Source organism: Gymnogyps californianus, chromosome 1, assembly GCF_018139145.2.
Source record: "Gymnogyps californianus isolate 813 chromosome 1, ASM1813914v2, whole genome shotgun sequence".
In the NCBI taxonomy this organism is placed as follows: domain Eukaryota; kingdom Metazoa; phylum Chordata; class Aves; order Accipitriformes; family Cathartidae; genus Gymnogyps; species Gymnogyps californianus.
Window position 1 is genome coordinate 19,376,398 of NC_059471.1, and position 20,842 is coordinate 19,397,239.

At 41.9% G+C, this 20,842-nt stretch overlaps 1 protein-coding gene across 2 annotated transcripts in view; it reads left to right on the forward strand.

The window, feature by feature from the left end:
* Positions 1-7,793, forward strand: part of ZMYM2 (zinc finger MYM-type containing 2) — a 71,652-nt gene extending 63,859 nt beyond the window's left edge. For both annotated transcript variants that reach the window (XM_050909654.1, XM_050909577.1), the window contains exons 20-23: positions 2,540-2,654; positions 3,749-4,000; positions 4,375-4,495; positions 6,944-7,793. In XM_050909654.1, the coding sequence (XP_050765611.1) occupies positions 2,540-2,654; positions 3,749-4,000; positions 4,375-4,495; positions 6,944-7,136 (681 nt within the window). In that variant the 3' untranslated portion in view covers positions 7,137-7,793. The remainder of the gene's footprint in view (positions 1-2,539; positions 2,655-3,748; positions 4,001-4,374; positions 4,496-6,943) is intronic.
* The last annotated feature ends 13,049 nt before the right edge of the window (positions 7,794-20,842 follow it).

The window sequence follows — 20,842 nt, forward strand, 5'->3', positions numbered from 1 at the left end:
ATTTCACAAACACAGACAGCAAGCAAGGGACAGAAACATGTAAGCATGTGAGCTGTCAAGGGTTGCAGCCAACATCTGTGCGCTAATGGCAAATTATATGTATCTGGGCATGTGTTACCCTTCTGAAGAAACAGGTTTAAATAAGTTAGTGGTACACTAAATGCAGTGTAGTTGTCACAAAGTGCAACAAAACTCCATTGCCTTCTAGTATTTCCTTAGTCCTTCGTTCCATCTGACAACCCCAATGTGGGTACGCCTGAAAGAGAATAAATTGTTTGCTACTGCATAAAAGGTATTGGCTCTGTTTAACTCGGAAGGGGCTCAGAGGAGATTAAGTGATGCCATTTAAGGATAAAGTTGTGCCAAAGATCATCAGTATTTGGCTAACTTAGTAAGTTTCTATTCAAAGGAAGGGAGCGTGGAAGCCGTAGGTTAGAAAAAGAGCACTCTCCCCCTCCACCGGAATTACTGCACTCACTGTGGCTAAGTACGGGTTCAGGCTGGACCTTTTCTTCATGGGTGTAATATGGTTTGAGCATAGGGGAAGTGCTCAGGAGTCTTCTAGTCTTAAATTGGTTTTTTGACTTTGTAAAATAACTGTTTTTCTTAAAGAAAGCACTTGGAAAATCTGTTCCAGCAAACTGGTCTCTGAGTCAAATGGTACATTTTCTCAGTTCAGGTTCATTTGCAGCTGAAATTGTTCTGCTTCCAGCCAGAAATGGTTCAATAATGGTTTTGATAACTCTGAAGTACTGATCCTGAAAAATATCACACTTAAAAGTAAAGGTTGTTGCATGGTCAGGTGGGCATCTAGTGGAGAGGGTTCATCTAGAAGAAAGTGTTAGCCTGCCTCGCTCCCCTGCTGCATTGTGGCCTTCATTCTTTGTCCCAGTACAGATTGAGGGTTTTTTGGGGTTCTTTTATTTTTTTGGACATGTAATAATGGGGTGGTTTGGGCAAAATTCAGGCTGATAGAGCTTGGCAGATGTTTGTCTGGAGGTACTGTGGGCAGTGATTCAGCCTTTTCTCCACTGTGGGACTCAGAGGCATGTCCAGTTCCTTCCTGTTTGCTGCGGTTTCGGTAGAGCTCATCTCAGGTGGAAACTGCTTATGCTAATCGTGCCCCCGCTAGAGTCTGTAGAGTAGCAGAGCACGGTGTGGAAATGAAGGTTTGTGGATGCGCATTGCATATTGCGTAGCGGGGAGACTGCAACACGATGTCATTCTTCTGTAGACTCTGCAGTGCTAGTGGTCCAGGGTGCTTCACAGATTTCTACTGGGGATGTCAGGGTTTAACCAAACACTTATCCTGAACCAGGAAACAGAAATATTTTTAGTTGAGTTCTCACAGGCTTGTGTGGGAATTGGTTTTTGAACCGGTTTTCAGTCTTATTTCAGTTTCACTGCCAGTGGTCAGTGTGAGTGTTTAATGCAAATCAGAGAAAAAGAAAATTCATAGAGGAAAAATGTGCCAGGGAACAGAGGGGCAAACCCCATGACGCTCATAGTAAGCTGTATTGTCTGGTTTAGAATTGCTTTATAAAATCAAAACTGATATATGTAGAAACAAGCACATTTGGGGGAATATTGTGCTCTGAGGAATTAGTTAAACGTATTGTATAAAATAGTTATCTAAATGAAGATGTTGTGTTGGAGACTTCTAGGAAGTGTATTCATTCATTTTTCCTTATTATAAAACTAAGTGCAAAGATAAGGAAGTCAAGATATGCTGAACCACCTAGTATAAATGAGTGCTGTGTTTAATGTTATTTCAAGTATGGGTACAGAAATAGATGCCATTTCCAGAAGTGAGTACGTTTTTTGTGTCTGTCACTTTTATTGTATTCACTAACAACAGGCTTGTTCACGCAAAGATAACACTGAAGTGGAAAATTTAAGAAGCCAATCCTCCGTTTCTTAGAAATGTCTCCAGAGAGGATAATGTCAAATACTAGTATAGCCCTCAGCCATTAATTCTTGGTAAAGGTTCAAAAGAGTTTCTGTCTGTAAGGTCAAGAGGGTTAAGATAATTACATTGCAGAATAGGCAGGCGCCTTGCACCATCCTGTCATTTTTCTTACACTGCTGCATATCATTACCGCAAATATATGGGGCGGTTTTTTGCTCCAACTTCTGTGTTGAAGATGCTTTTGTCAGTGTCCAGAATTCACATTTAAAATGGCAGATTCTTGCTAAATGTTTTTTTTTCTCTGAAGACCTAGGTGGAGGAAAAGATAAATTAGTTGGTTGGGTTTTTTTTAATTGTTCCCCATTCACTGATACAATGTTGCACACAGGAAATCTTAGAGAAAAATGTTAAAGTTGTAATTAATCTGTGATTCATATCCGGTTAGAAATTTACAACATACATTATAGTGGAGGTAACTTTTAACTGCTAAATATTGGAAAAGTGTCATTGCTTTATTTTTAGATACTGTTTTTTTATAAAAGTGCAAGCGTTGTACTGAAAAAGAGTCCTAGAGCACAGGATTTGTTCTAATCTGGAATTGTAAATATTGCGTTTCTCTCTTTTCTGTAGTATTTATATGGAAGTAATCGAAAAGACAACATATTTATTGATCCCATCTACCAGACGTTTGAACAGGAATTAAATAAAATCCTTAGAAGTTGGCAACCAAGCATACTTCCAGATGGTAATTTTCTTTTTGGTCATGTATGTTTTTCATCTCTTAATAGTTCTGTATTCTTAAGCATGTAGATATATACAAACATTTTATGCATTACAATAGTAATTGATTAAGAATCATAAAGATACATCTAAGAGTTCAATTAAGACTGTACCTCTTCTTATTGTCTTGTTTCTTGGTAATTGATGCTGCAAGAGTTGATTTTGCCACTGCCTGTTAATCTTAAATTGACTACCCATTTTTAGGAGGGAAAGTTAGAATAAGCAGCTGCTCTTTGACCTGTACTTTTTACCTGAGCTGAATTTATTTTTTGCCCGTTTTTTTCCCAGATGGGAAGCAGGCAGGCAGGCACTGGGCTATGTGTGGGTAGGGCTAACAAGCTATGTATTTTAGTCTTTCTCAGCTGGATTGGGAGGACTCTCTGCTATGGGCCTTCTGCTCAGGAGGATCATCAGTTCATGGAGAAAACAGGAATTTTCCCCAGCAGATCGATGTTGGTGCTGAACTGCAGAATCCACTGTTCTTCCATCTTTCTCACAATCCCTTCTTGAGTGAGGGCTTGTCCTTGCTTTCCTCTCTCTTCTTGATAGTGGCTTTTCTCTGTATAGCTCTGGAAAGCCTCTGTATAGGGCCCTCCCTATACCCTGATATGGTCCAGGAGTGCTTTCCAAGTGAGATATCCATTACTAATAAGAAAGAAGAAGGTATGCTATTTGGCGGCCTTGCCTGAGCAGAATAAAATGAACTCAAAAATGTGCTTTTTATGAAGGGATTTAGATTAGCCCCTTGAACATTTGTTTTTATGTAATAACATGAGGGAGCCGCATGTAAGCAATGCTGTTGTAATTAATCAGAAATGTGTTCTGTGTGAAATGGCCTATACTGATATTTCCCATTGACTGTCTCTTCCTGAAACATTGAGTGTCTGTGTCTTTAAGAGGTGGTTTTGGGGGTGTGGACATATAATTAAATATGCTTATTAGAGGCTTCTGTCATGAGCATTTTGTTAAATTTTACAGGAAGCAGAAACTTGATTTTTTTGCACCTGGACAGTTTATGGGCTAATCCATTGTATTTTCTCTAATATTCTTTTTTTGAAGGATCAATATTCTCTCGAGTTGAAGAAGATTACCTTTGGAGGATTAAACAGCTAGGATCACATTCACCGGTTGCTCTTCTGAATACTCTGTTCTACTTTAACACTAAGTATTTTGGCCTGAAAACAGTGGAGCAGCACTTAAGACTTTCTTTTGGCACTGTTTTTAGACAGTGGAAAAAAAATCCTCTAACAATGGAGAGCAAAGCTTGTCTTCGATATCAAGTGTCTTCCCTGTGCAGAGCTGATAGTGAAGGTACTATGGCAGTTCCAAAATAAGTATTGCAGGAGCATCCACATTGTGCTCCTCTGAGGGATGTCTGGGCACCTTGCCAGGAGCCAGAGGTCTGCCTTTGCATAAAGCTCAGCAGCTCTCGGCTCCCAGATCTTTAATTGTGTGGTCCATGGAGACTGCAGGGTCTCTGCATTAAATGATCCCTTTGAGCCCACTGGTCTCCATGCTAAATGCTGTGACTTTGTTGTGGCTGTGGGTTGCATTTCCAGTTTGCAGATATGCATAGTTGTGGCGACCACACTGCGGTAATTGGTGGGCTGCCCACTCTGGGAAGTTTACTGAAAAATAGAAAATAACTTCAATTTATAGCTTAGATGTTGATTTTCTTCTTAAAGATAAAATCACTACTGGAAAAAGGAAACACGAAGATGATGAACCAGTATTTGAACAAGTTGAAAACACGTCTGATCCAGCTAGATGCCCTGTGAAAATGTTTGAGTGCTATCTGTCTAAAAGGTAAGTATGATATGGGGTGATACAGAAGTGGTCTAGAGTAGACCAGGTGCAAAAGGGAAATGTTTTGATGCAACATGAAATACACTCAAGCAAAAGGAATGGATTGAGATCTTCTGAAAAATATCTAAATGAAAGCATGGAAATCTCCAGTTCTGTATCTGGACAAGACGTGCAGAAAGTGTGGGAGCAGCAGAATACTTTAATGTTAATTGCCAAGGACTCCATCTGGGAATGACAGTATGATTCAGTTTTCTTACCTGGAAACACAAAATATCTCTGCAGAGAATTACCAGCAAGGGATCTGGTAGGTTTTGCTACTGAGGGTTTCATTTGTGAGGTCCCTGTCTCTTCAGTAAGAATGGGATTGAGCCAATGGATTTGCTTCATGTTAAGTCATCAGGAATCTGAAATGTAGATGCTTTTGAGATACCTAGTTTGAAAGCATGCTTAAAATATTTTGTAGTAGAAAAAATACTACTGATATAGTAACCCAGCATTTAGAAATAGCTTGCTGCCTTCCAATCTGCACAGAAATTAATACATTAAAAAGAAAAGCTTAGGCAGCTCTTTAAAAAAAATTAATTTAGCAGCTAAGTGTTTTGAAAGTGTTTGAAAATAGAATTTCGTGGGAAATACTTTTCTTTAATTGGAACAGCCATTCAAGCGACTGATTTTAATGTAGATTTTATGTAACTCTAAGTGAAATATAGGCAAGTGATAGCAAAGAAATAAAATCACATTGTATATACAACAGAATAAACCAAATTAAGTATGAGAACCAACATGCGTTAGGTAACAGCATCTTACTCTTAAAGGTGAATGAAGAACTTATGCACAATGTAGGCAGAAGTGCAAGTATGTGATGTTATAGAGAGAAACAAGTAAAGAGTAGCTTGTGGTCTGTTAATGCAAGCACCTGTTTTTCATAAACTTAGTTCTAATTCTGATTGTTGCAAGGGGATTTTTTTTGCCTTCACACTATCTACTGTCATCGTTTGGAGAGGGTATATCATTCAAAAGCTGAAACTGGATTTTTTAACTGAGTTACACAGCCGGTAGGGGGGAGAGAACAAATAATTTCTTTTTCTTTAGAAACATCTCAACTTTGGGGAAAAGAATGCACCTAAACCCATTTAGAGCATCCTTTATGGTGTGGTTTCAAGTCCTGCTGTCTTACGGATATTGGTCACCATTGCTAACTAGAGCAGCAGACTGCTTCTCCTGGTTCCACTTCTAATAACATATACCTCACGTCATTGATGAAATAATTTTAATGAAATATTTAACACTTTAAAAGCTATTGTAAAATTTAAGGTAATGTTGTAATTTAAGGTAATATTGTAAAACTATTGTAAAATTTAGGGTAATGCTAGCTGTTTGAAATATACTTGGCAATCAGTGGACAGTTGCAGCTGAAATTTCAGTATCCTCTCATTCACAGCTATGAACGCTGTATCATTGCTTGTTCCTATAAAAATACTGGCTTGTCAAAAAAGTAGGAAGGAGGTTAAAATATTTAAATTATTAGAATATTTTAAACAGTCATATTTTGCTTCTTATCTGACTCTTAATCTGATTTATATGAGAGCAGAACAAGCCAACATTCACCCCAGCAGGTGAAGAGCAACACCTGAAATCTTATCAGCCAGTTTGGGAAGATGAGCTGGTAAAAATTCTTATTTTTACCAAAGAAACATGAAATAGAGTTGACTCCTGAAGTCTGCAGTATTTATGAAGGAGGGAGCATGAGTGAGCACTTGCACATGCAGAATTGAAAATTATTTTCGGAGACTTGCCTAAATGGACAAAATGCTATAATTTCCTTAAAAGGGTCTTCTGTAGTGGCTTAGAGGATGTGTCTGAGCTGGATCAAACTCCAAAGTGTAGGGGGTCAGGAATTAAGGGATTTTAAGACTTGTAATGACCAACCCTTTAAGTAAAGTAGGAGGAGGAGGGATTTTAGCTTGTTGTTGTATTTCTGTGCATCTCTCCGAACTACCGTCCTTGATTTTCAAGGGAACCCCAGGCTCTACATTCAGAGAGCGCTGCATCAGGCAGCGGTGCAAGCAATTACTGATGTCAGTGTTGGCTCTCTTTGCAAATCTGTCGATCAGGGGTTCCTAAATAGATAGAAGGTACTTTCTGGTTTAGCAAGTCCTGGATCTGCAAATTTTTGAAAGCTGGAAGAGTCTCTGGTCTCCTGTACGCTTGCTAAGTCCCGGGCATCTGCTTTTGGCTGCTCTGAGGATGCAGGACTGGCTGGGCTTGGGCCAGACCCGGCACAGCTCCTTCTATGAACAAGACCGCATTTCTCCACGGTAATCTTTTTTTTGTAACTTGCCTAGGTACAGTTAGAGTTTTGTTTGTGCAGGATGCTGGGACTGCTAATGTACTGTTTTGTCCTGTGAGGCTGTTTTTCTAACCCTCCCCATGTTTTCCTCCTTGTAGCCCACAGAATCTGAATCAGAGGACGGACATGTTCTATCTGCAACCAGAGTGCTCTGTCTCCGCGGAGAGTCCCATCTGGTACACTGCCACTTCACTGGACCGCAACACTTTGGAAAATATGCTCGTACGGGTTCTTTTAGTAAAAGATATTTATGATAAAGACAATTATGAACTGGATGAAGACATAGATTAAAACAAACTTCCAAAAACTGTCAAGAAAACAAACAGCATTAGATATAGTCATGCTGCTAGACCTTTACTATGGAAAACATTTCAAGTTTACCCTTTGTTTTATGAGTTTTGTACCAGTGTGTACCCTCACCTGGGTATTACCATGTAAATAGTCTGTGAGTGAAAGTTTCCATTATTCTGCGTAGTGGTTTTAGGATACATAACAAACACATTTCAGATTCTTTTTTTATTATTTATTTGATTAGGTATGTTTGTAACTTTTTACATTGCAAAATATGAATGAGAATGTGCCATGTGTAATTTTTTTTTTTTCCCCCTTGTAGTAAGAGACATCCATATTGCACAACTCTGCTGTTGGAAGCTCTCTTGAAAGGAGGCTCTTTTAATGGGTTCTTAAACCGGATGGTTGTGTATGGGTAGCACTACTAAAGTTTAGAAATTGCTGTGTCTTTCAGAATTTTTAAATAAATTGTAAACTAATAGGTTTTTTACTTTTTAGTTACTGAAGCCTTATAAGGTTATGTAGAGAGATTCCATCTTATGTACCAAAAATAGACAAAAGAGAATGCTGTCAATATTGGTGTACTGTAATGTGAATCTATTCTGGTGAAAACATTTTTTTTGTTGCCCTTATTAAAACCTTAGTGTCCTTTCCTTATTTGTGACTCTCTCTCAATTGCCCCTACAAATAAAACGTATATATATAAAAAAATAAATGAATATAAGCTTAAAGCATGTGGTCATCAAGACATGTATTTTGTAAAAAAGAAAACCAAAAACCCCTCAAAAAAAAAACAACAAAAGGAAAAAAGAAAAAGAGAAAAGAAATGTCTGATGCCAATGCTATATAATTCTTTTCCATCTTTACTTTTCCGACCATAAATGCTGGTACCTCATATTACTGTAAATCTGTCCTTTGTAGCCTTAGAAAAAGGGATTTTATGCTGTATTACCTAAAGTAATATGGTATGCTAAATTTTTACCTTTTGTTTGTCCTTGCGTTGCTGTATTTATATACAGTCAATACTTGACTATGGGTGGGAAAATTCTTTTAACTAATGCCTCCATTCAAAAGCCATATGAGACGTGAAGTTGCAGAAAGTTGAAAGATATTTTTTTTGAAGTCCTTTCATTTGTTCTGTATCCTTTCATTGTGCTTACTTTGCATAAGGAGTCTGATTTCCAGATACAGGTTTAGCTGCTTAAGTTTTGTTACTTGCTCTTGTTTAACTGATGCGAGCAATATGGTGGTTCATGCAATGGTTTTGCTATTGTACTGAAAAAAATGTAGTAGAATATTCTACTATAAAGTAGTCATAAGTTTGGCTCTCCTAAATGGCATTAAGCATCTGTTGAGAGAAATCATCTACTAAAGGGGAAACTTTCTATGTATATATATTACCACCTGAGGATTTATTTCTTGCAAGGGCTGCATGGCTTTTTCATTTTCCTTAGTTTAAAAGAATGCACATAGGGATGCATCTTTCTATATAGAGAAATAAAGCTTCAGTTGCTTTGTTTTGTTAAGCAAGTTTATTTAAATTTCTGCTATTCTTGTGTGTCCATGAGTTTGTATTAACTTTTGATATACCACTATTTCAAAAGTAGATGGAGATGTACATGTTTAATTTTTCATTTTTTTTCTGGTGGCTCTACCCTTCCTGTGAAATCAAGAAATACTATGCAGCACCAGGGAGTGGATCACTAACAGCTTCAATGCTCTTTTCCCTTTGTGAGTGAATACATAAGAACTTAGTTCATTAACACTTGGTTTTTTTCAAGGAACAGCCATAGGATGTGCCCATGATACATAAAAGTGATGAAATCAGGAATTGTAATCATGGTTTTGTTCTGGTCTCTCCAGTTGGACACCTGACTCAACCATAAGTTAAATTTTACGTATGGGAGTCATCGTTACTAATTACCTGCCAAAAATGCATCATGTGCTTAACTTGAATTATTTAATTTAAACATATGTTTACGTGTTTTGATAAATAGCAATAAGGATCACTTGCAGCCCCTTCTCTATAGCTCAGACTTCAAGTAAGTCAGCAGGGGCTTCAATCGTTCCCTGATTACAACAGTGTTTAACCACAAACACACTTTTGTAAAACTACAAACTTTTAACCTGAAACTTCAAGTACCCTCAATCAGGACTAAACTATGTGTGTTGAGTGTTTTGTCTTAAACAGAGTTTAAATTCTTGTTCTCAAAATGAGATTACAGCTATTTCTTAAATAATAAGGTCGGGGTTTAATATGGCATGTTGAACAATGGACATGTGTTTTCAATGTCATTAGAAAATAATTAATGCTTCCTAAAGTTTATCAGAAATCACCTCATTATCCTAAATGCCTGCCATTTTCTACCCAAGATTCCCCTTCCATTAGTAAAAATATTCAAGGTAGGTTTTGAAATAGAAGTTTTGACATATAGATCCATGTTGGAAATATAAAGATGGTTGTCAAGAAAATAACTTTTATTCCAGAAGATGGAGCTATTCAATCATCAGCAATACTGTTTTTTCAAGTGGTTGGTGTGTTTAGATTGAACATTGTACACTGCTGAGATATTGCAGTCAAGAATGCAGCATGGTTCAATGTATGCATTTTATTCCTAAATTTGAATGGTGATGCAAAATGCAAAAAAAGGCCTTAGCTCTGAAAAAATAAAAACATGCAATTTTATAATAATTAGGAGTTCAGGGCAAATACATTTTCTTTTTCTCTGTGTAGGAACTGTGAGCAGCTGGACTAGAACCAGGTTGGTGTCAAGGAGTTACCTGCAGGTTGGTGTGCAGGAAAACATATGATGCCCCATTCTACACAGAGCTTCCAAGTTAATGATACATGTCAGGAACCTGCCCTCGCTTTCTACCTTAAGAGGGTGTGAAGTGGCAACCTGGCTGTTCTGGCCGTCCCTGTGAGCTCTGGCACAGCTCACCTGAGAAACGCAGCGTGGGGACTATGCTGCCCTGTCCGCATGGAGCCCTGCAGATGGTGCTGGCAACGCAGTCCAGTCCAGGCAGGATTTTCCTAACTTCTCAAATCATGCCAGTGTGTGCTCTGCATCTCCTCAGTTTGAGATCTAGTTTTGAACAATTCACAGGTGAAGTAGTAGCCTTAAGATACTAAGGAAATTAGACGGCAGCTGCAGGCAAATTACATAGAAAATATAGCTCAGTGTGAGAAATAGTGAAAAATTCCTGCAATTTTCAGAAAAGGAATTTGCTTTGTTAGTCATCTTTTTTTCTATAAATAATTGTGTGCAGTCATTGAGGAAGATGCAGCTTTTTGTAGTCACTGGACTAAGCATAAATTATGACAGTTAATTTTTATTGAACAAAAGGTTGTGGTTGTGGAGTAACTTCAATGTGTACAATATTAATTATCTTTTAAAATGCTCACAGTGTGACACTCTAATGCAGCAAAATTTGTTTTCTTAGTATCTATGACTCTGTCCTGTGAGAGGCTGTGTGAATAGGTGGGGAAGACAGGAGAGGTGGCCCATAAATCTTGCAGTCCCAAAAGGAGGAGATGTGTGGGATGGAAGAGAAAAGGCATGAGTGGTGGTAGGCACTCACACCCCATTTCCATTTTCGCTGACCTTTTTTTTATATAGAAGGTTTTTTTCTGTTACACTTTCCCGTTTTTTTCTGTTACTGTTAGGAATGGCAGTTAAATATATTAATTTCCATTTTTGTAAACATTCACTCTTCAGTTCGTTACAATCATGTTGTGCATTATGTGATACATGTTATGTGTAGGACTGAGTGTGATGCAGAGTAAATGCAGTGGGAGCTTTTCGATTCGTCTTGCACCGAGGACAGTGGGGATTCTCAATGAAACTGAAATTCAAAGTGTTTAGGGCCGAGAAGTTATCGACGTTTAAGAGAGTGTTCGATCATCATATGTGAAACAAGAGTCTCTGGGTTATAACAGCAAATGCTAATGATGTTTTGGAAGCATTGAAGTTCGAGTTACCCTTTGTTTAGGGTTAGAGCGAAGCCTTAGGGTTTGTGTGTGTCTCCTGAGGGGTGTGACTGTGGCCGCAGCGCAGGACATGCTGTCCCCAGGGGCTTGGTTAAGTGTGGCAGTTTCCAGTTTCTCAAGTGAGAAATAAATCTTTCCTCTGGCAGCTTTTTAATTTGAAATGTTGAAACCTGAAAGCCTCAGCACGAGGCATGGCACGGATGCTTGAAACCAGCGTGTAATGGGGCACGTGCTTCAAAGCTTAGGCTGGTGTTAGTGTCTGTAACACTAATTAGCCATCTCTTTGGAGACCCGCGAGCACAGCAGGCGTCTCGCAGTCGCACAAAGATGATGTGGGGATTAGTGCCTGCTCGTTGTGCTACTCCGGTCGGAACTGGCAGCCTCTGGCAAGCGGCTCTGCCTTGGCAGGGCCCCAGCTCGCTGTGGGCGCTGGCAGGCAGCGCTTCCCCTCTCCTGCCCACAGGCAGGGCAGGACCTGTGCTGTGCATGGGGGCATCTCTCATGCTCTTTCCTTTGCTATCAGGGAGCTCCCAGTCACTTCAGAGTTTCTTGCTGTTGGTCTGTGATGGAAAACGTGTGACTGCAACATGAGCCAAGTTCATGATTGGGTGAGAAATAAGTCTTGGGCAGGGAAGGAGCTGAAATGATAATTTCACCTCTTCCTTATCCCTTAACAAGGCATAATTGCACCTTAATGTTACCTTTACAAAAGACTCCCCTCTCCCCAGCCCAGTTCTCCCAGGCAAAATACCAGAAAGGATTTGAGTGAGACACTAGCGTGGTAAAGAACTTCAGGGGGGGAGAGAGAGAGATGTGATGGTGACTAGACAAGCTGGTATTCGTGGGCAAGGGGAGTGAGCAAATGCACAAGAAGGGACAGAAAAGATTGATTGTATCCGTTTTGAACAGCTAACAGGGTTTAGGAGTGCAGGTTTAATTCATACTCTCTGATGATCCCTTCCGAGCTTCTGTCACCTCTTCCAACTTCCCACGTAGCCTGGCTCGAAGGATTTCACCCAGTGACTGCTGTACGCTGTCAGTGGACGTGGAAATGAGGTATATATCGAAAAGGGCTTAGTCTGGCTAGTTGTATTGTCAGGATATTGGTATGTTGGTGTTTCCAAACACATATATGGGGGAAATATTTTTATTTCCTCACCCAAGAACTAGTTGTCTTTATGGAGTAAAGCCACTGATATAGCAGTCACGGCACATTTGCAAGTGTATAATTTGAGTAGGGAAGGATGCAGTTATGTGACTGTATTTGTGTCCCAGGTACAGGTACCAGTGAGGCACCACAGCACTTCAACTAATTGTCTAATCAAATGTTTTTCTACCTCCAGTGTCCTTTTTGTTGTTTTCTTCTTTGTGAAATGAAAGGAGAAGATCTCTGAAGATAGCTGAGTCCTTGGAAGAATCCTTCAAGGACACCCTCGGTTGTTTCCTCTGTTGCTGGCAGGAGGATGTGAGAACTGGCTACGGGCAAGGAGCCACAGGGTAGCTCTCTTGTTTGTCATAGCTGGGAAAAGCTGCCCAAACTCTGTTGCTCCCCTCACGAAGCGTGGTTTTACCCAGGCAAACCAGTGCTGGTGGCAGTCCTGGAAGCACTTCTGAGCAGAACAATTTCTGCAGATGTTCACAAAAAGCAAGTAGAGAAAGAAAATGAGAAGATCAAGCTAAACTTTGATTTCTCATTCAAGTAATTTTTCAAACTCCAAGGATGTGAGTATGAACTGGACTTGAACATGATCTGAGTTTTGCTTTCTCTACGACGTGGCGTTTCTCAGAGAAGTGGCATGTGGCACTTGGTGAGGGCTGTTTCTGGCTGCCACCCTGCCTTGGGGCAGGGGGCAATGTCAAGGCAGCAACAAAGCTGCAATCTTCCTTCCTTATTTGAGTGCGGAAAGCTTCCCAGAATTGTTCCCCAAGTTTAAATCTTTATTGTACTGGTTTTACCTGCCCTGACCCAAAATGGTGAGAGTTTGACAGAAGGGCACATACTGAAAACGCGTGTCCCTCTGTCACCTGGTGCTTACAGCTGTGCAGGAGGTAAAAGCTTTGGAAAACAAGGCCTGATGGTGCCGAGCAGGGGAGCTGGCAGTTTGGACTTGAGAGGTCTGAAAAGAACAAAACCTAGCATTAAAGCAGCTCCTTCTTCAAGCTGTGGCTGTTTCCTGAGTTTGAGTATGTACACTTTTAAAAAAAAAAAAAAAAAAAAGCTTTAGTGGCTGGTTCTTCCCAAACACAAGCAGGCTGTTTCGGTTTCTCTCAGAAGAACTCCTCAAGGATGGGTCTTCTCCCTGGTACAAGGAGAGCTAGGTTTATTAGCATCTTCTTCCTTTATGTATGTATTTATTGATTTATTTATTTAAATAATTGTTCCTGGTTCACAGTCACAGGGGAGGAGAGTGTTCAAAGCATTAGTGGGTTGTGTCATACAATGTGCCTAAATACTTGTAAGTCCTCTGTTTCGTTTTTACCCTAAAATTCTGGTTCATAAAACATGAAATGTCTATGTCCTTTCTGGGAAATGAACAGGAACATCCTTGTCATCTGTGTAATTAAAACTGCTGACATTTTGTTTGTGCCAAACCACTAAAAGTGCTTTACTGGTTTAAAATATGAAATATTATTTTATTTCTTAGTATGTTTGCTGAGTAAGCAGTATGCTTCCTCCAGTCATGTAGATTATTTCTACCTTCCGCATGCATTATGCAAGGCAATATAAGTGTGTAGTATTTGTATTTCTAATCTTTAATTAATATTTTTTTAAATACCCTACTTGGAAGTGAGGAGGAAGCTTTTCAGCTCAGGATAAAGCTGTATCACTAAGGCAAAGGGAGGGGCCCACCATCATTGCAAAATCATCAGCCTCCGTACCTCTGGAAATACAAATAATCCCAAAAGTCTCCCCTCCTCATTACATGTAAAAACATTTTCTATTTGTCTTTTCTCTAGCTGCATGCATGACATCCACATTAATACGTAACAACACTATGGTGGTAATCAAAAGAATAAATATCGAAAGATTTACAGTCTGATTTCCATTAACTTAAGAAAGAAAGCCCCCCCCCCGATGAGTTCTGGCTGTATCAGTGACCTTATCGGGATTAAAGGTGAAAGTTTTAGAAAATAATAAAAAAGACAAGTTTTGAAAGAGAACAGGAGGAAGAGCAGTCTTTGATGGGCTTAATGTCAGCTGAGGGAACTGAAAAGGAAATAATTTGAATTCTCTACCAGCGTGTCCATTCAGTTCAGGTTGGTTGGAGGATAGGAGCCCAGGCGTCTTTTGCAATGCACAGGCTTGTTCATATACATGTTCTTGTGTCTTGGACAGCTCTATAGCCAATGTACTTGAAGTGATATACTTCAAAGAAGTATCTATAGATTGCACTATGTATTTATATATGTATGACTGTGCATCCAGAGACATGACCACATTACACTGAAGCAGTCATCTCTGCTGACCTTCAGGCAAAAAGTATTTCTTATAATAAAATCCCACCTCATCCCCAGGGGCGATGTCCAATGTGTATTTTCACGTGTTTAAAAAAAAGTGCACTTACCCCCGAGCAAGGACATTCTTGTCTGTGTCATTGGTGTCTCATCACAAAATAATGTGATTTCTCCTCCAGCTTCAACTGGAGAGTCCCACAAAGGAAGAGAGGAGGAGGTTCAGAGCAGCAAGTAACTCCTCGCATCAACCAGCAGAGTTCCCATGGTGGAAGCAACCATCAGGAGACTCACCTCATCACAGGTGTTGCGGGGCTTGTGGTGGGAATCACATGAGCCCACAGGGCTGGGAGGGTGAGTGGTGTGAGACCTTCTTCCAAAATCTGTGGGGGTACGTTTGGGCACTAGTCCAGATTCATGTGAAGATGCCCCAGATGTTAATGGATCATTCGAGTAGGGAGCTAAAGACAGCGAGCTATAGCATAGATGGTTGCTCTCCTATATGTATTGATTGCAGAAGGTGATCTGCCTTAACTTTGCAGTCCTGGGGCATATTGGCCCTGGCAGGCTTTTGATGTTTTATGACAGCAGAGCCTGGAGGTACATCCATCCAGAACCTGCTGTGATTTCTCACTCACATCATGGTGCACATTAGAGTTGTATCCTAACGTCAAAAGAGCAAAATAATAAAAGCAAAATGTTTTTATGAATGTCTCCTGCAGTGGGTAGCCACATGCCCCAGCCATGCCTGAGACCTCCTTTTCTGATCTTTACATCTCCAACAGAAGCCTGTCAGCTCCCCTAACTGCGGTGTTCCTGGCAGACCCTAGGAGTGCACGTGAGGGACGGGGAATTTGACATAAGCTGGCTCATTTGAATGCAGCTCTGGAAGCTCTGCTGCAACCTATTTTTGTGTGATTCTCAACTTCCAGGGGAAATCAGCATTCAACTTCCCAAACTATCTTACAGAAAACGCAGGTACCAAGGTGAGTGCTAGGAATCCTTTAAGGGTTTGGGCTGCTTTTTCTTTGAAAAGATTTTGAAGATGAACATTTATAGCCCATCATTTCTAGTTCATAACAATCACTTTGCTGAACTGTTGCTAGAGGAATCAAAAGATCCAAGCTTCTTGTTTCAGGAAGGTAACTAACACAGTAGCAAAGGCCTTTGAAACAGCTTTACTGGCTCTGCAAATTGAGATCATGACTATAACAAGTCATGGTCTGGACTCTAAAAAAGGTCTGTTTCTCTGTGGTTAAGAAAGGCAATACAAAAATTGCCAGGGTCAAAAGGGAGGTCCTGTCCAAGGATGCCCAGCAAGGTACCAGACTAATTGGGTCCAATTCAAGAAAATCCAATGTTGTCATCAGCAAAATATTTCAACTTCTGAGAAAAACCTTTCTTTGGCACAGGAAGGAAGATCAAGCACAGGAAACTAACCTTTTCATGAATCATTTTCAGCCCATGAGCAACCGCGTTTGGTCATACAGAGACCCTGAGTGAAAGCTGATTTTCTACGGACGTACCAGGTGATAAATATCATTGTGAGGGCATGTCTCACCCAATGGCAGACACGCATGCATGTGCATTTGCTATCAGAGTCTTGCCTAAGACTGGTTTCCTCAGAAGGAAACTTCTGTGGTCAGAGCAAGGAATATGTGACAGGAGGCTACGTCAGAAACGGTTACAGCTCTTGGCATTTTTCTGGCCAGCACACAGCAGATCTTTCAGATGGAGAACTTGGGCTGTTTTGTCTGCCTCAAGGGTCAAAGCTTGTTGAACGTAGTCATGATTGCTCTTTTGCCCCCTGCGTGCTTCTGGAGATGTTCTGCTGCCTACCAGGCCACCCAAACTCCCCACCTCCTCCTCTTCAATAGAAACACCAGCAGCAGAGGTGCTGCTGTCTTGCAGCAATTTATCTTAAACTGTACCTCTAGCAGGGATAAGAGGCAGCAGATTTCTTTAGCTAATGTGTGGCATTGTTAAAAAATAAGCATGATGTTTTTAGAAGGCAGCCCTTTAGGCTCATCCCAAACTGAGGTATGTCTTCTGTGAATGGGATAAAGCCTGGCTAAGGAATGCTGATCTTGAAAGAGGAACTCTTTTTTTTTCCCTGCAGATAATTTGCAACATCGTAGGAAAAAAGGAAATTCTACATCAGCTGCTTGATGTTTGATGCATGAAGCTCAGAGGGAAGTACAAGTGCATCCTTCATCAAGTGACGAATCTCATTTTAGAGTTGTTTCCATGGTAGTTTAAGCCTGTATGTGTACATCACTCCCTTGAAATGTGCTGGTCAGAAACAGCGTCTGTGAGAAGGCATCTACCTGACTTTTCAGTGGTGTGAACCCAATAGTGAACAAACCAACAAAATACCTAAACTTTTCTAAATTGTTACACAACTGATGTAAGGCTTATGGAATTTGTATGTGAAACCATTACTGAATATAACAGTGGTTGTAAGTGGTGGCCATGATAGGGAAGAAAGCACAGGTTTCCTCTCCTTTATGTTAGTGCTTTGACCCCCCAGTTGTGCTCATTTAACGCTTTCTCTAGCTGTCCTAGAGACTCTTTGCCTGTTCTATGCCAAAATATTACAGCTTCGGCAGATTTTGCGTGGAGCCTAATCTGCTGGAGAAGGTCCATCCTTGCAGCAGACCCATGTGGCCTGAAAGCGAATTGACTGGCTGGTGTCTACCACCCGAACTGAGGTGCACCTGGACATGCCCTTTAGGACTAGACCAGTTGCTGACTGGTGCATCAGGGATTTTTGCCACCAACTTTACTGCATGGCATAACTCTGGGTGGCCAAAGTGGAAAGGAGGTAGGACAGAAACCCTCAGCACCTTTTCCAGGCCAAGGTTGCTCCCACAGAGCAGGGACCTGAGCATGTTTTCTTAACTCCAAGATTTCACCCTGAGCTCATGGAGAAAGGGGTCTATGAAGCACTTGCTAGCCAAAACTATTTTGCCAAATAGTCTCCCCTTCCGTGACTGCTTGGCAGTTTGCAGGGCTGCTCTGGTTTCTTTGAATGTGTTCTTCCAGGCATATGAAATTCCTCTAAACCTGCCCAGACTGACCCGCCAAACCCACCCATGAAACCACAAGTCTTTTTGCACCAAGTCAGTGATCTTGGGAGTTGCCATGTTACTCTCAGCATGTTGCTACGAGCATAGGCCACCACTAAACAGCTTCTCCTGGAGGCCAAACACTGCGTCACCCACCCACCCACCTCCCAGCTTCATCGCTGTGGGTTTGTAAGGGTTAATCCTCACCTCTGCTAGTGGGAATATTGCAAGAGACAACCCTCTTTTGGCCCTGATAGTAACACCCATGAACACTGGGAATATAAAACAGGTCCCTCCCTTCTGCTAGTTACCAAATGCATGATACAAGCACTGGAAACCTGGCAAAAGAAAGCGTTTCACAAGGGAGAAGCAGGGAGCTTTTACTTGAACTGCAGTGCAAATTCCTCAAATTGCCTTTGCTTCTTAGTGTCGTGGTTTAACCCCAGCTGGCAGCTAAGCACCACACAGCTGCTCGCTTACTCCCCCCCAGTGGGATGGGGGAGAGAATCAGAAGAGTAAAAGTGAGAAAACTCGTGGATTGAGATAAAGACAGTTTAACAGGGAAAGCAAAAGCCACGCATGCAAGCAAAGCAAAACAAGGAATTCATTCACTGCTTCCCATCGGCAGGCAGGTGTTCAGCCATCTCCAGGAAAGCAGGGCTCCATCACACGTAACGGTTACTTGGGAAGACAAGTGCCGTAACTTGGAACATCCCCCCTCCTTCTTCTTCCCCAACCTTTATATGCTGAGCATGACGTCATATGGTATGGAATATCCCTTTGGTCAGTTGGGGTCAGCTGTCCCAGCTGTGTCTCCTCCCAACTTCTTGTGCACCCCCGGCCTACTTGCTGGTGGGGTGGTGTGAGGAGCAGAAAAGGCCTTGACTCTGTGTAAGCACTGCTCAGCAGTAACAAAAACATCCCTGTATTATCAACACTATTTCCAGCACAAATCCAAAACATAGCCCCATACTAGCTACTATGAAGAAAATTAACTCTATCCCAGCCAAAACCAGCACACTTTGGCAAGCTAGGAAGTATTTCCAAGCCAGGGGAAATAGAGGTCTGTTCCTGCCACAGTACTGCTCGATTGCTGGTTAAAAGACAACCTTGTGGTGACTGTACACATGAACCCAGAAAAAGACACAATGGGAAACAGCCACACAAGGAAGGCAAGAGACTGGCATGGCTGAGTTGAGACCTGCTGGTCAAACTAAAGGGCAAGAAGGAAACACACAGCCAGTGGAAGCAGGGACAGGTATCCTGGGAAGACTATAGGGATGCTGCCTGGTTGTGTGGGGATGGGGTCAGGAAGGCCAAGGCACAGTTGGAGCTGAACTTGGCAAGGGATGCAAAGAATAATAAGAAGGGCTTCTACAGGTATGTCAGCCAGAAAAGGAAGGTCAAAGAAAGCATACCACCCCTGATGAGCAAGACTGGCAAACTGATAATAATGGATGAGGAGAAGGCTGAGGTACTCAACAACTTTTTGCTCTCAGTCTTCACTGGCAACCTCTCTTCCCACACCTCTCAAGTGGATGGTGCGCAAGACGGGGACTGGGGGAGCAAAGTCCCTCCCACTGTAAGAGACGATCAGGTTCGTGACCACCTGAGGACCCTGAACATACATAAGTCTATGGGACCTGATGAGATGCATCCCAGAGTCCTGAGGGAATTGGCTGATGTAGTTGCCAAGCCACTCTCCATGATCTTTGAAAAGTCATGGCAGTCAGGTGAAATCCCTGGTGACTGGAAAAAGGGAAACGTTGCACCATTTTTAAAAAGGGTAGAAAGGAGGACCCTGGGAACTACTGACCTGTCAGCCTCACCTCTGTGCCTGGGAAGATCATGGAACAGATCCTCCTAGAAGCTATTCTAAGGCACATGGAGGACAGGGAGGTGATTTGAGACAGCCAGCATGGTTTCACCAAGGGCAAGTCTTGCGTGACCAACCTAGTGGCCTTCTAGGATGGAGTGACTACATCAGTGGACAAGGGAAGAGCTACGGATGTCGTCTGTCTGGAATTCTGTAAGGCCTTTGACACAGTCCCCCCCAACATCCTTCTCTCTAAATTGGAGAGATATGGATTTGATGGGTGGACTGTTCAGTGGAGGAGGAACTGTTTGGATGGTTGCATCCAGAGGGTAGTGGTCAACAGCTCAATGTCCAGATGGAGATCAGTGACCAGTGATGTCCCTCAGGGGTCCGTATTGGGACCAGAACTGCTTAATATCTTCATCAGTGACATAGACAGTGGGATCGAGTGCACCCTCAGCAAGTTTGCAGACGACACCAAGCTGAGCAGTGCATTGACACGCCTGAGGGACGGGATACCATCCAGAGGGACCTGGAAAGGTCAAGAAGTGGTCCCATGTGAACTTCATGAGGTTCAACAAGGCCAAGTGCAAGGTCCTGCACCTGGGTCGGGGCAACCCCTGGTATCAATACAGGCTGGGGGATGAAGGGATTGAGAGCTGCCCTGCTGGGAAGGACTTGGGGGTACTGGTGGATGAAAAGCTGGACATGAGCCAGCAATGTGCGCTCGCAGCCCAGAAAGCCAACTGTATCCTGGGCTGCATCGAAAGAAGCGTGGCCAGCAGGTCCAAGGAGGTGATTCTGCCCCTCTACTCCGCTCTGGTGAGACCCCACCTGGAGTACTGCATCCAGCTCTGGAGTCCTCAGCACAGGAAAGACATGGACCTGTTGGAGTGGGTCCAGAGGAGGGCCACAAAAATGATCAGAGGGATGGAACACCTCTCCTATGAAGAAAGGCTGAGAGAGTTGGGGTTGTTCAGCCTGGAGAAGAGAAGGCTCCGGGGAGACCTTATTGCAGCCTTTCAGTACTTAAAGGGGGCTTATAAGAAAGATGGGGACAAACTTTTTAGCAGGCCCTGTTGCAATAGGACAAGAGGTAATGGTTTTAAACCAAAAGAGGGTAGATTTAGACTAGATATAAGGAAGAAATTTTTTACAATGAGGGTGGTGAAATGCTGGAACGGGTTGCCCAGAGAGGTGGTAGATGCCCCATCCCTGGAAGGATTCAAGGTCAGGTTGGATGGGGCTCTGAGCAACCTGAGCTAGTTGAAGATGTCCCTGCTCATTGCAGAGGGGGTTGGACTAGATGACCTTTAAAGGTCCCAACCCGAACTATTCTATGATCCTATGATTCTAAGCAGTTTCTCCCACTGAGATC